The 12,033-nt window shown below is 44.0% G+C and overlaps 2 protein-coding genes across 6 annotated transcripts in view; one reads left to right on the top strand and one right to left on the bottom strand.

The window, feature by feature from the left end:
• col17a1b (collagen, type XVII, alpha 1b) overlaps positions 1-7,588 on the top strand; it is a 24,068-nt gene extending 16,480 nt beyond the window's left edge. For both annotated transcript variants that reach the window (XM_049006645.1, XM_049006646.1), the window contains 19 exons: positions 63-113; positions 208-270; positions 798-857; positions 1,149-1,175; positions 1,503-1,562; positions 1,803-1,883; positions 2,090-2,137; positions 2,562-2,684; positions 2,800-2,919; positions 3,076-3,159; positions 3,473-3,589; positions 3,795-3,869; positions 4,076-4,219; positions 4,627-4,776; positions 4,863-5,147; positions 5,224-5,385; positions 5,530-5,610; positions 5,741-5,803; positions 6,165-7,588. In XM_049006645.1, coding sequence (XP_048862602.1) covers positions 63-113; positions 208-270; positions 798-857; positions 1,149-1,175; positions 1,503-1,562; positions 1,803-1,883; positions 2,090-2,137; positions 2,562-2,684; positions 2,800-2,919; positions 3,076-3,159; positions 3,473-3,589; positions 3,795-3,869; positions 4,076-4,219; positions 4,627-4,776; positions 4,863-5,147; positions 5,224-5,385; positions 5,530-5,610; positions 5,741-5,803; positions 6,165-6,214 — 1,844 coding nt within the window. In that variant the 3' untranslated portion in view covers positions 6,215-7,588. The remainder of the gene's footprint in view (positions 1-62; positions 114-207; positions 271-797; positions 858-1,148; positions 1,176-1,502; positions 1,563-1,802; positions 1,884-2,089; positions 2,138-2,561; positions 2,685-2,799; positions 2,920-3,075; positions 3,160-3,472; positions 3,590-3,794; positions 3,870-4,075; positions 4,220-4,626; positions 4,777-4,862; positions 5,148-5,223; positions 5,386-5,529; positions 5,611-5,740; positions 5,804-6,164) is intronic.
• LOC125738085 (serine/threonine-protein kinase 10-like) overlaps positions 7,500-12,033 on the bottom strand; it is a 20,603-nt gene continuing 16,069 nt past the window's right edge. For all 4 annotated transcript variants that reach the window (XM_049006648.1, XM_049006651.1, XM_049006649.1 and 1 more), the window contains 6 exons: positions 11,491-11,620; positions 11,239-11,363; positions 10,950-11,138; positions 10,378-10,503; positions 10,168-10,281; positions 7,500-9,518 (listed from right to left, as the gene is read on the bottom strand). In XM_049006648.1, the coding sequence (XP_048862605.1) occupies positions 9,372-9,518; positions 10,168-10,281; positions 10,378-10,503; positions 10,950-11,138; positions 11,239-11,363; positions 11,491-11,620 (831 nt within the window). In that variant the 3' untranslated portion in view covers positions 7,500-9,371. The remainder of the gene's footprint in view (positions 9,519-10,167; positions 10,282-10,377; positions 10,504-10,949; positions 11,139-11,238; positions 11,364-11,490; positions 11,621-12,033) is intronic.

The raw sequence follows: 12,033 nt of genomic DNA on the forward strand, positions 1-12,033 counted from the left end.
AGAACTACTCATGTTCTCTTAATGTCCTTCTGTTCAAAGTAAAAACTGATTTTCTTCTTTAGGAGAGTCCAGACAAGGTCCACCAGGCCCTCCTGGTCCACCTGGAAATCCAGGTTAGTCTGTGCCTTTCCATTGCATCCACAGTCACGCTACTCTGCAGAGGGCTTTGTGAGCTCTGCCGAAAGCACATGTTCTTGTTGTTACCAGGATACGGCCAGCCAGGCCCCCCAGGACAGAAAGGAGAACCTGGAAGCCTCTTGCCAAGCTCAGGTACTGACTCATACAAACCTCACTGTTATTTTTTCATATGTTTTTGAGATCAATCGATCTCGACACATATGTCACTGCAAGGATGCAGTGTAGTGCTTCAATCCATTAACTAATTTAGTCGTACTTTTCAATTAATCTGTTTTTATTCTTCATTTTCTGCTAATCAGTTTAGTCTTTGTCAGTTTTTCTAATGTAGTGAATTACAGCCACTTTCACTGCCAAGCATTAAAATTGGCGTCATTTAACTATGGAGTGTCCAGATCTTTCCTAAATCGAAAACCTTTTAGATACCAGGATGAGTGATTTTTGAAAACTAGCATGATAATAACTGCCATTGCAATGACATTGAATAAGAAGCCAAATAAAGATATTTATAATAAAGATATTTCATTTCATAGTAATTAGACCTAAAACGTCAATTCATTAAAAAACCTTTTTGATATATATCAGTTGAAGTACAGTAGCATGAAATCCACTTGTCCTTAATATGTAAATGTGATAATGTCTTTACTTGGATCGGTGTCCAGGAACATTCTACGCCGGACCTCCAGGACCCCCTGGACAACCTGGACAGAAAGGAGCGCAAGGTCAGCACACTCAGCAGTGCAAGTTCCAGCTAATTAAAGTTCCCGCTAACGAAATTTTTCAGCTATTGGAATCAATGTAACTGTACTGGAAAGACACAGTCAGTGATCATTGTTCCACCTCTGGGTTCTCCAGAGAATGTAACTGTACTGGAAACACACAGTTAGTGATCATTGTTCCGCCTGTGGGTTCTCCAAAGAATGTAACTGTGCTGGAAAGACACAGTCAGTGATCATTGTTCCACCTCTGGGTTCTCCAAAGAATGTAACTGTACTGTATATTTACAATTACAGGTATTCAGGGTCCAAGAGGATATCAGGGTAAGGTGTTTTTTTTCAACAAAATAGTCTTATATATGTATTCATAGTTAACAATCAGATATAAAAGATTAATGCATCTGCTGCAGCCAGATTAGAGAGTCTGTTTGCAAGACAGCTGCCTTTGAATCATACTTGTGAATCTATATATGCGGTCGGCACTGGTGTGTAGGTTGCGTGTGGACTATGCTGGTGTGTAGGTTGCGTGTGGACTATGCTGGTGTGTAGGTTGCATGTGGACTATGCTGGTGTGTCAAAGTACTAAACTATGAGCTGAGTGGCGGAAGCAGTGTAATGCATCATTTTCTGCATGTTCTTGTCATTTCACAGGTGAACCAGGCCAACCAGGCCTGCCTGGATCATCAGCAAGCCTTGGAGATCATGGAAGAGGTGAGTAGGTGATAGCATTCATTTTCAATACTCCCACAGTAACATTCAAAACCATTTGACGCCGTATAATAACATTTAATCTCAATCCACAATGCCGGACATTAGTATTGAACGGAAAAGTAAATTTTGTAATATATAAATAACAAACACAAGTGGTCAGTAATGATGCTAATGACTATATGAAGCAACTATGTAATGGTTAGCAACACTTACTACTGTTAATTATGTTCTTGAGTTTAGGTCTTGCTGGCTCCCCAGGACCAATGGGCCCCCCTGGTGCTACAGGGCCACCTGGACCCCCAGGGAGAGAGGGACCAAAAGGTAAACTGCATTCCCTCAGATATTCTGGGTTCTGTCTCTCTTCCTGGGCTCTGACAAAGCAGCGATATGAGCAGTAGAGTTCATGGGTATTTGATTGATGTAATTGTAATTAAATTGCAATTGTGTAATTCTGTTGTAATTGTGTCCCTGTGTAATTGCGTTGTAACTGTGCCTATTTCGTTGTGTCGTGTTTCTCGGATTCCCAGGCGAAGCCGGAGTGCCAGGTGCTCCGGGCATCCCTGGTGCTTCCAGAGGTAAGACCCAGTCTGGAGCTCTAGTCATGCAGATATCAGAATGCATTTTCATTAGCGTCAAATTCATTCTTGAGAAACGATAAGTGAGGTAACTTGCCAAATTTTTACTTCAATAAAACAATACATTAAACTCCGCGGTATAGAAAAAACCTTCATAACTGCCAGTCCTTTGATTTACTATTGATCAGGAATTTACTTAGCAGGTCAGTAATAAGCATTTTGACAACAGACACTGAACTGCCTGTATATCATCTGAACTGCCTGTATATCATCTGAACTGCCTGTATATCATCTGAACTGCTTGTATATCATCTGAACTGCCTGTATTTTTCCCTCAGATCCTAGTAGTTGCCCTACATTTTTGCTTGTTTGGTTCTCATGCCCTCCATCTGTTTGCAGTAAGCATTCTGTGTAACACTTCCAGGTGGTAACTCAAGAATCAGCCAAGGGCTACCTGGCCCCCCCGGCCCTCCTGGGACCCCAGGTCGGGCAGGTGATGGGTCATCGAAGGAAGAACTTCGCCAGTACATTTTGGAGTACATGCAGAGTAGGTAGCACTCTTCTGGGGTGTAGCATCTCTTTGGGTGGTCTCACTGCTATATCTAAGCCATTTCCAGATGGAAGAAGCTCCACAGTGATCCCATTACTGTGTCTGTTTGTAGGTGATGCCCTCAGGCAGTACCTTGTTGGCCCTCAGGGGCCCCCCGGGCCTCCTGGTGCCAGTGCTTTGGGAGCTTATTCTGTGGAGGACTTGGCCTCCCGAGTGGTTGCCTACATCCAGCGTGAGTAGTTGTCAACATCATACTTATTCCCAAGAAAAGAGCAAAACGCAGGATACCTAAAGAGTCTTTCTTGGCAGTTGGCAGGCTAAAATTATTACCTGTTAACTGTGGCTATGAGAAGTTCACACTCATTATAAATGTGGGTGGGGCTCTTAGGTACGGGCGCTGTGATTGGAGCTCCAGGTCCAGCTGGTCCCCCTGGGTCTGTGTCTGTCAGTGACATCATCTCACTGATGCAGAGTGAGTACTGGGTTTCACTGCATTTTACTATCAGGCCCCCTGTCTCACATTGAGAAAGCACTGAGCTTTATAATGTGACTGAAACAAGACAGTTAAAGTGTGGTAATGAAAAGCACTCCATCCATTTGAGAAAATGGTAGCATGCTCTTCCTTCTAGCAGTGGCAAGATGAAGACAAAGGATTTAAATGATATGGCACCAAGTATCAGTATAGTAACAAATGATGACCATAGTCCAAAAGCGATATTATGTTTACTGATTGTGAAAAACAGTGTAGAATTACTGTGTGTATGATATTTTATGGTCTTATGCAGGGGAGGAAGTGCGACAGTACCTGATTGGTCCAGCTGGTCCTCCTGGACCGCCAGGAGTTCTTCAGACCTCACTAAATATGCAGGAGGTGGCTACTCGAATCCTTGGAATCATGAATGGTAAATTTTTGCTCAGTAGATGCAAGAAGAATTCACTGATTTATACCTCAAGAAGTCACAGAAATGCATGCTAGGCTCATGCAGTCTGAAACCAAGCATGTCACTGAAATTATGATGCTTTATGTTTTGTGGTTGAAGTTTGATATGCTATGTAGCATACTATCGCTCACATGCTGCCGCTATGTAAATGTTTCTGTGTGGTCAGAACGTGGGATGGTTGGAGTTCCTGGACCCCCTGGCCCTCCTGGACCTCCTGGGCCGGTATCTTCCCACCTGCCCTGTAAGAGCTCGTTCCGCTGGACTGCTCTTTACTCCAATGTCTGTCCTGTTGTATTTTAATTTTCCAAAATATTTTTGTCCACTTCTATTTGTTACATTCCTCTTGTCCTTCTTGGTAGTTTCTTATAGCTTCCCTGCTTATGTGCTATGACTGACCTCTTTTTTGTGTCATACTTCTCAATAGTTAAAATTTGTTTCCATTTACAGCATTAGAAAGAGTGGAGTACGTGTCACAGCCGGGGCCTCCAGGTCGACCTGGACCTCCTGGGCCGCCTGGACCTCCCGGCCTGGCCAGTGGTGGATCCCATAGCTCTGGCTATAGACTGGAGGATATCAGACACTATTTGCAGGGTAGGTAGACAGTAGGCATGCAAAGGTGCATTGGAGTATCATGAATCAAATCATTTCAATGCACTGATCTGTAAAGACAGAATCGATTTTCATAGATGCTCCTACTTCTGGGTTGTGCATTGCCTCGTTCACGTACTGCAAGTAGATGCACAAAGTAGCAATGCCGCTACGCAGATTATCGAAATGTAAGATGTCATGATGAGGCTCATAACATGGACCGACTGTGGATCTCCGAGGACTGAATTGGGAAACACTCTTATAGAGGAAGGATACAAGTTGATAAGAAGACTAAGAGAGTATTATAATGTTGGTCTAGTCATATCATGTATTCAAACAACACTAGCTGTTAATACATTTAATCAAGGGAAAAGAACATACCAATAAAACCTTTTTTTGCTGCATCACAGATTCTGGATTTAGTGGACCACCTGGACCCCCTGGCCCCCCAGGACCGATGGGCCCTCAGGGGCCTCCTGGGGACTCCAGAGGATTGGTGTCATACACTGGAAACTCTCAGCAGGAATGGGTGCATACCTTTTTACAGCAGTACTTCAGCAGTGAGTCCTCCCCCTACTCATATATAATGTCATGGTATGGTCTGCTTTAATGTAGCTAATTCATCTTCTAATGTGTTTTTGTTTAGATGAGAGTGTACGTCGCTCCATCACAGGACCACCCGGCCCTCCTGGTCCTCGGGGAGAGAAGGGGGAACGCGGGGATAGCAGCTACATCCTGCGGACGACCGACCAGAGCAGCCATGGTCAGGGAAGTGACCGCGCATACAGTCAAAATGGTGACCGCGGGTACCATCTAGATAGTGAGCGGAGACTGGGCCAGAATGGCAACACAGGATACGGCTACAACGAAAGATGGCTGGAAACAGCAGACTACTCAAATATGGCTGCGAAAGTGGCTGAGTATATCAAGAGTAAGTGTCTGCTAGAAAGTGTAGATCCATTTCCAGGGCTGTTGAGTCGAGGGCTGAAAATGATCTCCACCTCCAGATCAGGGTCTACTGCGGGGCCTGATTCCAGACGGTCATGGGTTGGAGCGATGGGATGTCCAGGGTCCCCCTGGCCCCCCCGGCCCCCGTGGCGCTCCGGGATACAGCCGCATCATTGGGTACCATGGCAACGTGACGGCTGATCTCATGGACTTCTTCAGAAGTGAGTAAAAAATGTCCGACTGAAATCAGTGTATTTCTATAAGCATATGTGAAGCCTAAAGGCATGTCTGTGAAGGTGTTAGAGGGGCTTTCGTGTAGAATATTCTGAAATAACGCTGCGCAATTTGTTTGGATTTACTAACAGCACATGGTGCCATTGTTGGCCCACCCGGCCTACCTGGACCAAAGGGGGAGAGAGGATATCCTGGACTGAAAGGTGACACAGGTACAGAATTTCAGCGTCTGAAATAGCTAGCAGCACCACTCAAACCAAAAGAGAGCAAATGACGGCATTTTTTGAGTAGATTATGCTACAGCTGGCACTTATTTACATTTATTTCTGTTTTTGATTGTAGGTGAAGTGGGAGCCCTGGGGCAACCAGGCCGTGACGGCCCCAGGGGAGAGAAGGGTGAAAAGGGTAAGTCATCAGAAAGTGGATATTGAGGCAAAATCTAGTTATCCGGCGTTATCAGCTTCCTCCATTACCAGTGAAGTCAATGAGTCATCCTATCACAAGGCACAGTTCATCACATCCTCAAGCCCTTTCAGGTTCTCACCAAATTACATCTTCCCTTAGAATTTCTATTTGGATGGGGGGAAAAAAAGCACGATACTTCACTAAAAATATTACCTTCACATCCACCCCCTTTCCTCAGGACAGTTTCGCTAACTGTTGTTCTTTTTTAATCACATCTGTGGCTCCCACACTCTTCCTGAACCCTAAATGTAACCGAGCTGGACTGCGAGGGATGGATGTTTTGAGATTTTTCTGCTTGCAGGAGAGCCAATGTTGGTTGGGCGTCGGAAGAGGAGGAGCTTGGGGGTGTAACGGCACAAGAGAAGGCGAGAAGCCATTCATCACGCTATCTGCACAATAGCATTTAACATAGAATTATAGTGCCTGGGTAGAGCTAGAAAAAGTATCGAATTAGCGGTGCGCTTCTTACCTACACAGCCATATATATTTGCTTGTACAAGTCACTTGGACAAAAAAAGGGGAAATTTAAGTTTTAAACCCCAAAAGTAGCGTCAAAACATACATTTTTACAACGCTAATTAATCGATTCCTTCTCTATACCGCACGTCCATTTCTGGGCTGTGGGGGTCCAGAGCTTATCCTGGAAACACAAAACAAATTAATACAGGGGAGTCCAATGCCAGCTCTCCCCATAGGACCCAATTGATGTGTAGTGCCACAGGTTAGGCTTTTGGTCTGTCATCAGAAGGGCATAGGTTCAAATTCTTTATTTGGCGAAGTACTTGCATGACTGCTAGGTCCTTGTGCAAAGTCTAAACCACCATCCCCACAAAAAAACAGCTCTAAGCTGCCAAATAAATGTCTGATCCCAGGCTTCATTCACACTCATATACATGTAGCTCTACTAGGAGAAAAAGGTGGGACATGTGAAAACTAAAGAATTCCTACGTAACTGGTGAATAAAGCATCTTTTCTCGCGTGCCAATAAATCAGCTTAAACCATATAAATGAGCAAAATACAAAGATTTTTTTTTTTTCTGAAATGATTCCGTTTTGATGATCATTTTGCAGTTACTGAATTTGCCAGCCCATGTGATTCGTACACGGTAGATCAGCTATTGCTTTCCTTTTTGCAAGTTACAGTAGAGGAGTACATTTGAAACTCTTCAGTAGTGGCAGATTTTTATTTTAGTTGGGAGTGCGCTTTTGTATTTTTGTACTTTTTATAAAACACAATTTGCGAGCTTTTTTGTACACTGAAAACCCCTGAACTAAAATATGGTCTAATTCAAAATTAAAAACTAGAGGGTTGTTTTACTCTCACTAGCACTTAAATTTCATACTACCCCAGAAATTTATGTAATAATTAACATTGCTGGAATATTTTTGTTTAAATAAAATGATTGTCTTTTAAGTTGGTTTATTTTGATACGCATTGTCTAATTTAAAATATCTTCCACTGACATCAAAAAAAGATTTAACATGGAAGCAGCATTCTGTACAATATACCAATGTTGGCAATATATTACAAAAAAATTCAGGCTACATTGTGTCAAAAATAACAGGCGAAGGCTCATTCATCACAGTCTCTGTGACCTTTCACAAGGCTGGACAGTCATGCACTGGAATCATGATAAACAGTGACATGGTTTATTTACAACGATGTTGATCTACAGAGTTGTTTTAAAAATAAATCCATGAAATAAATCCACTTTTAAAAATCAATATGTTCTAAAGGGTCATTCTTTTGAAAATGTTCAAATCTATCCTCTCTGAAAGTGAACAAGAGTTTTATAAGTTCTGTAAATGGACACAACTCCCCCCCCCTTTTAAAAAAGATGAACTACAGACATTTTCTTTCTGTTCTTACGATCCTTTCCCTCTTAGCTGTGTACTTGCATCTAGATCTTTCCTTTGTGGGCCCGTGTTTGTTGCTGCGTGGGGGCATGCAGTGTTGTCGTGCGCGAGTATGGATCGCTCACAGCTAACGAATGGTAGGAACTCCAGCGGCTCTTCTGCAGTGTTGTACCCTCTGCTACTCCACTGTCCTTGGTCACAGTCTCACGTTTACATCCACAGAACAGTTTTTCGTGATTCTTGTGGTATTATGCCGAGAACTTCGTGGGGATTTTTTCTTTAAACATCCATTAAAATATCCTCCCAATTGAGTATCCCTCTGTCTACCACACACGATGTGAGAATTAAAATAACTTTCCATACAATTTCATAAGCATTACAGTATTACCCAGTCGTAACTAAGAAATATTAAATTGCATGTACACATAGTTACAGTAATATAAAAATTCGGAAACATGCAGTGCCGCTCAAAACAATCAACAAATTTGTCGCTGGAACATCTAAAACAGACACCGGATGTAGTGGCTTACAAACACAATTGCTAGAAGCTAAAATCTGACCAAGGCCAGAATTCTGCCCTCTTAGAGTAAACATCAGTTCATTACTGCATATTCTCTGGTATCAATGAAACAGTGCAATGGCATGAATAAAGGTTTATGAACCTGAGGGTTTGTTTGTATGCTTACACCACTGACCACTGCAACGAAGACTTTACTGCATAAGAATCAGATAAATAATAAGACAATTAAAACAAACAAAAATGAAAAACCAAAGAAGGGATTTCACTTGAAACTAACCCACGGAAACCTTAGGTGATATGTACACACACACACACACACACACACACACACACACACACACACACACGATAGTTGCACATCAAGTAAAAATTGTACTGAGGAAGCAGTCACTGTGGATGAGAGCTCTCCTCAGGCTACCAGCAGCGCTAGCACCATCGATCCAGCATCTCCAACCAATATATTGATCCTCATCCCATTCATCCCATCCGGAATGCCTGCTTCACCAACGTTTACGTGAGCATTCCACTGCATACTACAGAAATGCAGCCTTCTGAAGCCTTGCCTTTAAAATTCAAGCATCAGCTCATGTGCTAAATATACATTATTATTATTTTCCTTTGTGGCGCCGACGCAAAACATCCAGCAGATTCTAGTGCAAATGAACCTGATGTGAAAACAGAGTAGCGAAGCAAGAGGGGAAAAAAAAAAAAGACTGAAAGAGACTGTTGCAGACAAATAAAAAAAAAATATTTAAAACGGCAGTCACTGAATTTCTCAATAATCATCAATATTGATGCCAGAGCTTTAAAGCGTTAAAAAATGGGAGAGGAAAAATGGCCAAAAATATAGACCTCCTAAAACAATTCCAATTCGTTTTTTTTAAATACTACAGAGGATAAGCTATACAGGACTCCACATTCTAATCTAAATCTAAATTCCAATAAAGCCATGATTTAAAATAAAAAAAAAAAAACTGAGGCTTCGGGTGGCTGAGTTCGAGTCATACAGCACTGAGGAGCAGAGTGGAAAGAAGACATCGTAGAGGTAATAGAGATTGTCGTCGGGGGGGATGAAGGCAGAGATGACGGTACGTTGCTCTCTGTGTCCAGCTCTGTGAGGTTGGCACAGGGCTACAGACCAGAGGAGGGGACATTAGGGATCTGGTAGAATTTGGAAATCCGGCTTTGTGCTGAGGGATTAAGGCATTCGGAATCCCCGCCCATCTTGAAGAAGACTTCCTGCTCCTGCATCTTGCGGGCAAACTCCTCCTCCAGGGTCTGCAGACCCAGAAAGATGAGACGCAAAAAGCGAATGACTTAATTACAGCATCATTACAGGGCGATGTGCGGTTTCCTTTAACTTTATAGCTTATTTTTCCATAGAAGGCATCACGGAAAAATCTTAAGGCCGGCAGGAGGGAGTCTTACCAAACACCCTGTTATAAACGTCAACACAAACTGTTTCAGTTAAGTCAGTTTATTCAGAGAAATTGGTGAAAGTTGCTGCGGGTACAGATTAATGGAACGGCATTTTTATTTGGTGGAAAATAAAATATTTATCTACGGGCAAGATTTAGTAATGAATTACAAACGTTTGGCGGGCTGCTACTTTTAGACCTCTTATAAGTGGTGAATGAGCTGATGAAATTCCTCGTCCAACGCAATCATCGTTATTTCAGTGGTGGCTCTAATGCAGTTACCCTTGATTACTGATAAAGTTTAAATATTGAACGGCAATTCTGGTACGTATCGCCGTAAAAAGACTTCATTTAGCTCTGAAATGTAGCGAAGTGAAAGTATTTGTGCTTCGTTACTTAACACCTCTGTCAGAGGATGGATTAAAACAAGATTTACGGGAAGAGCCGCCTGTGTTTCAGTTCCGATTCCTCCCTTGAGACGCGGAAGAGTGCATTCTGGGCCGTCATACCTTCTTCCTCGGCCGTAGTTTTTCCCTCCATTCCTTCAGCTCCTGGCTGTGTTCCTCATCCAGCTCCTTCAGCTTCTGGGTCTCATGCTCGATCAGAAGGTGGCACTTCTCATTCTGTAATGGGTCCAGACGGCCAGTTAGCCCCCGTCTCCCACAGCCGGCGGTGCACTGTGCTGTTACACCGCGGATGCTTTCTACCGCGCCACGCACCTGTAGCTGCTGCAGCTCCCGCACGTTGCTCTCGCACTGCGTCTGCAGGTCCCTCATCTGATTGTCGTGCTTCTGCATCTGCTGCAGCCGCTCGTTCTTCTGCCTCTTGTCCTCCTGGACGGAGAACTGCCCCAGACACAAATCCGTGACGTTAATGAGCATCTTCATTCTCAGTCACATGACCCTAAGTACTTCGCAGGATCTCTGAATGGGTGCTTGCAGTTGGCGTATGAATGAGCATTGTTTTAGAGTCCCTATAGTAAGAGCAGAATGATGTCACTGGTGGGCCTTCCCCATTGGCTACTGGGACTGGCAAACCCTGCTTTCTTGCTTTTTCCATCATTCTGGATAAAAGGATCTGTTTTTTTTTTTAAAGACATTTTTGCATCCCCTAAAGCAGCGTTTCCCAATCTCGACAGACAGTCCACAAGGGAGCAAAAATGAGGACTGTCTGACAGGAAGCTGGGAGGGAGCAAAAACATGGTCCGACTGTGGGTCCCTGAGGACCGGGCTGGGAAACACTGCCCTAAAGTGACAGTAGAGGGAATGACCAGTGGATCACAGAACATCACCTGTTTGATCTTCTCCCTGTCCTGCTCCGGGGTCCCGCTGGAGGCAATGCGGAGGCTCTTCTTGAACATCGCCATGCGAGTCTTGGCATCGCTGCGTTGGATCTTGGGCAGCCGGGCCTTCTCCTGGGCTTGCCGGATCTTGATCTCCTCCTGCAGCCGTTGGTTATACCTCTGCATCTGTTCCATCTCCTGCGGGACACGCATACAGAGAGCACGGTGTCAAACGAAGACACTGGAGCCGGGGGGGGGCTACCGAGGACCCAGCGGGACGGCTGGACTGTCACCTCACCTTTTCATGTCTCTTCAGCAGCTGGTGTCTCTGCATGAAATACTGGTCTTTGAGCTGCTGCTTTAGCAGCTGGTGTTTGTCCTGCAGGTGGCGCTCTTCCAGCTCCCATATGGCAGCTTCGCGAGCTGAGGAGACAGGATGCGCATCAACACCAGCCGCTGAGCTGCACAAAAACATCCTATAACAACGAGCATGCAGTGGCACACAGAAGTGAATTCTGGGACTGTGGAGGACACAGCCCCGAGCTCGGACCTCTCATGAGCTGCTGCTTGCTGTTGAGGCAATCCCGCTCGATGGTGGCGACCTCGTGCTTGTGCTGCTGGATGATCTTCTTCAGGGCGCCATCCAGCTCCTGCTGCTGCTTCTGCAGGAACTCTTGTTCCTGGACGTGCACAAAACAGCACAAGTCAGCATATAGTGCATGGTGCACTTAACCAGGCGAAGGCCGTAAACCACATGATGCACACGTACGACGACACACACAATCCAACACGCTGCAGTCCAACAAGCAAAACTATGTACAAACACACAGAAATCAGAACAGTAAACGCCACAAATAAAACCTGAAATAAGCTAAATTTATAGCTTCACCAACATGGAAAACAAACCTTTTTTAAACACTATCAATGTGAGACTGTTAAACACAGACCTGCAGGCAATTCAAATTTACACTAGTAATCATCTTGATATTTAGAGTAATTCAAGCTTCCCCCAATCATTTACTGGAAGGATCACTGCATGTTCTTAATTTAACAGGTATCACATGCATGTATTTATATAAACACAGGGCCCAGT

Source organism: Brienomyrus brachyistius, chromosome 3, assembly GCF_023856365.1.
Source record: "Brienomyrus brachyistius isolate T26 chromosome 3, BBRACH_0.4, whole genome shotgun sequence".
Lineage (NCBI taxonomy): Eukaryota > Metazoa > Chordata > Actinopteri > Osteoglossiformes > Mormyridae > Brienomyrus > Brienomyrus brachyistius.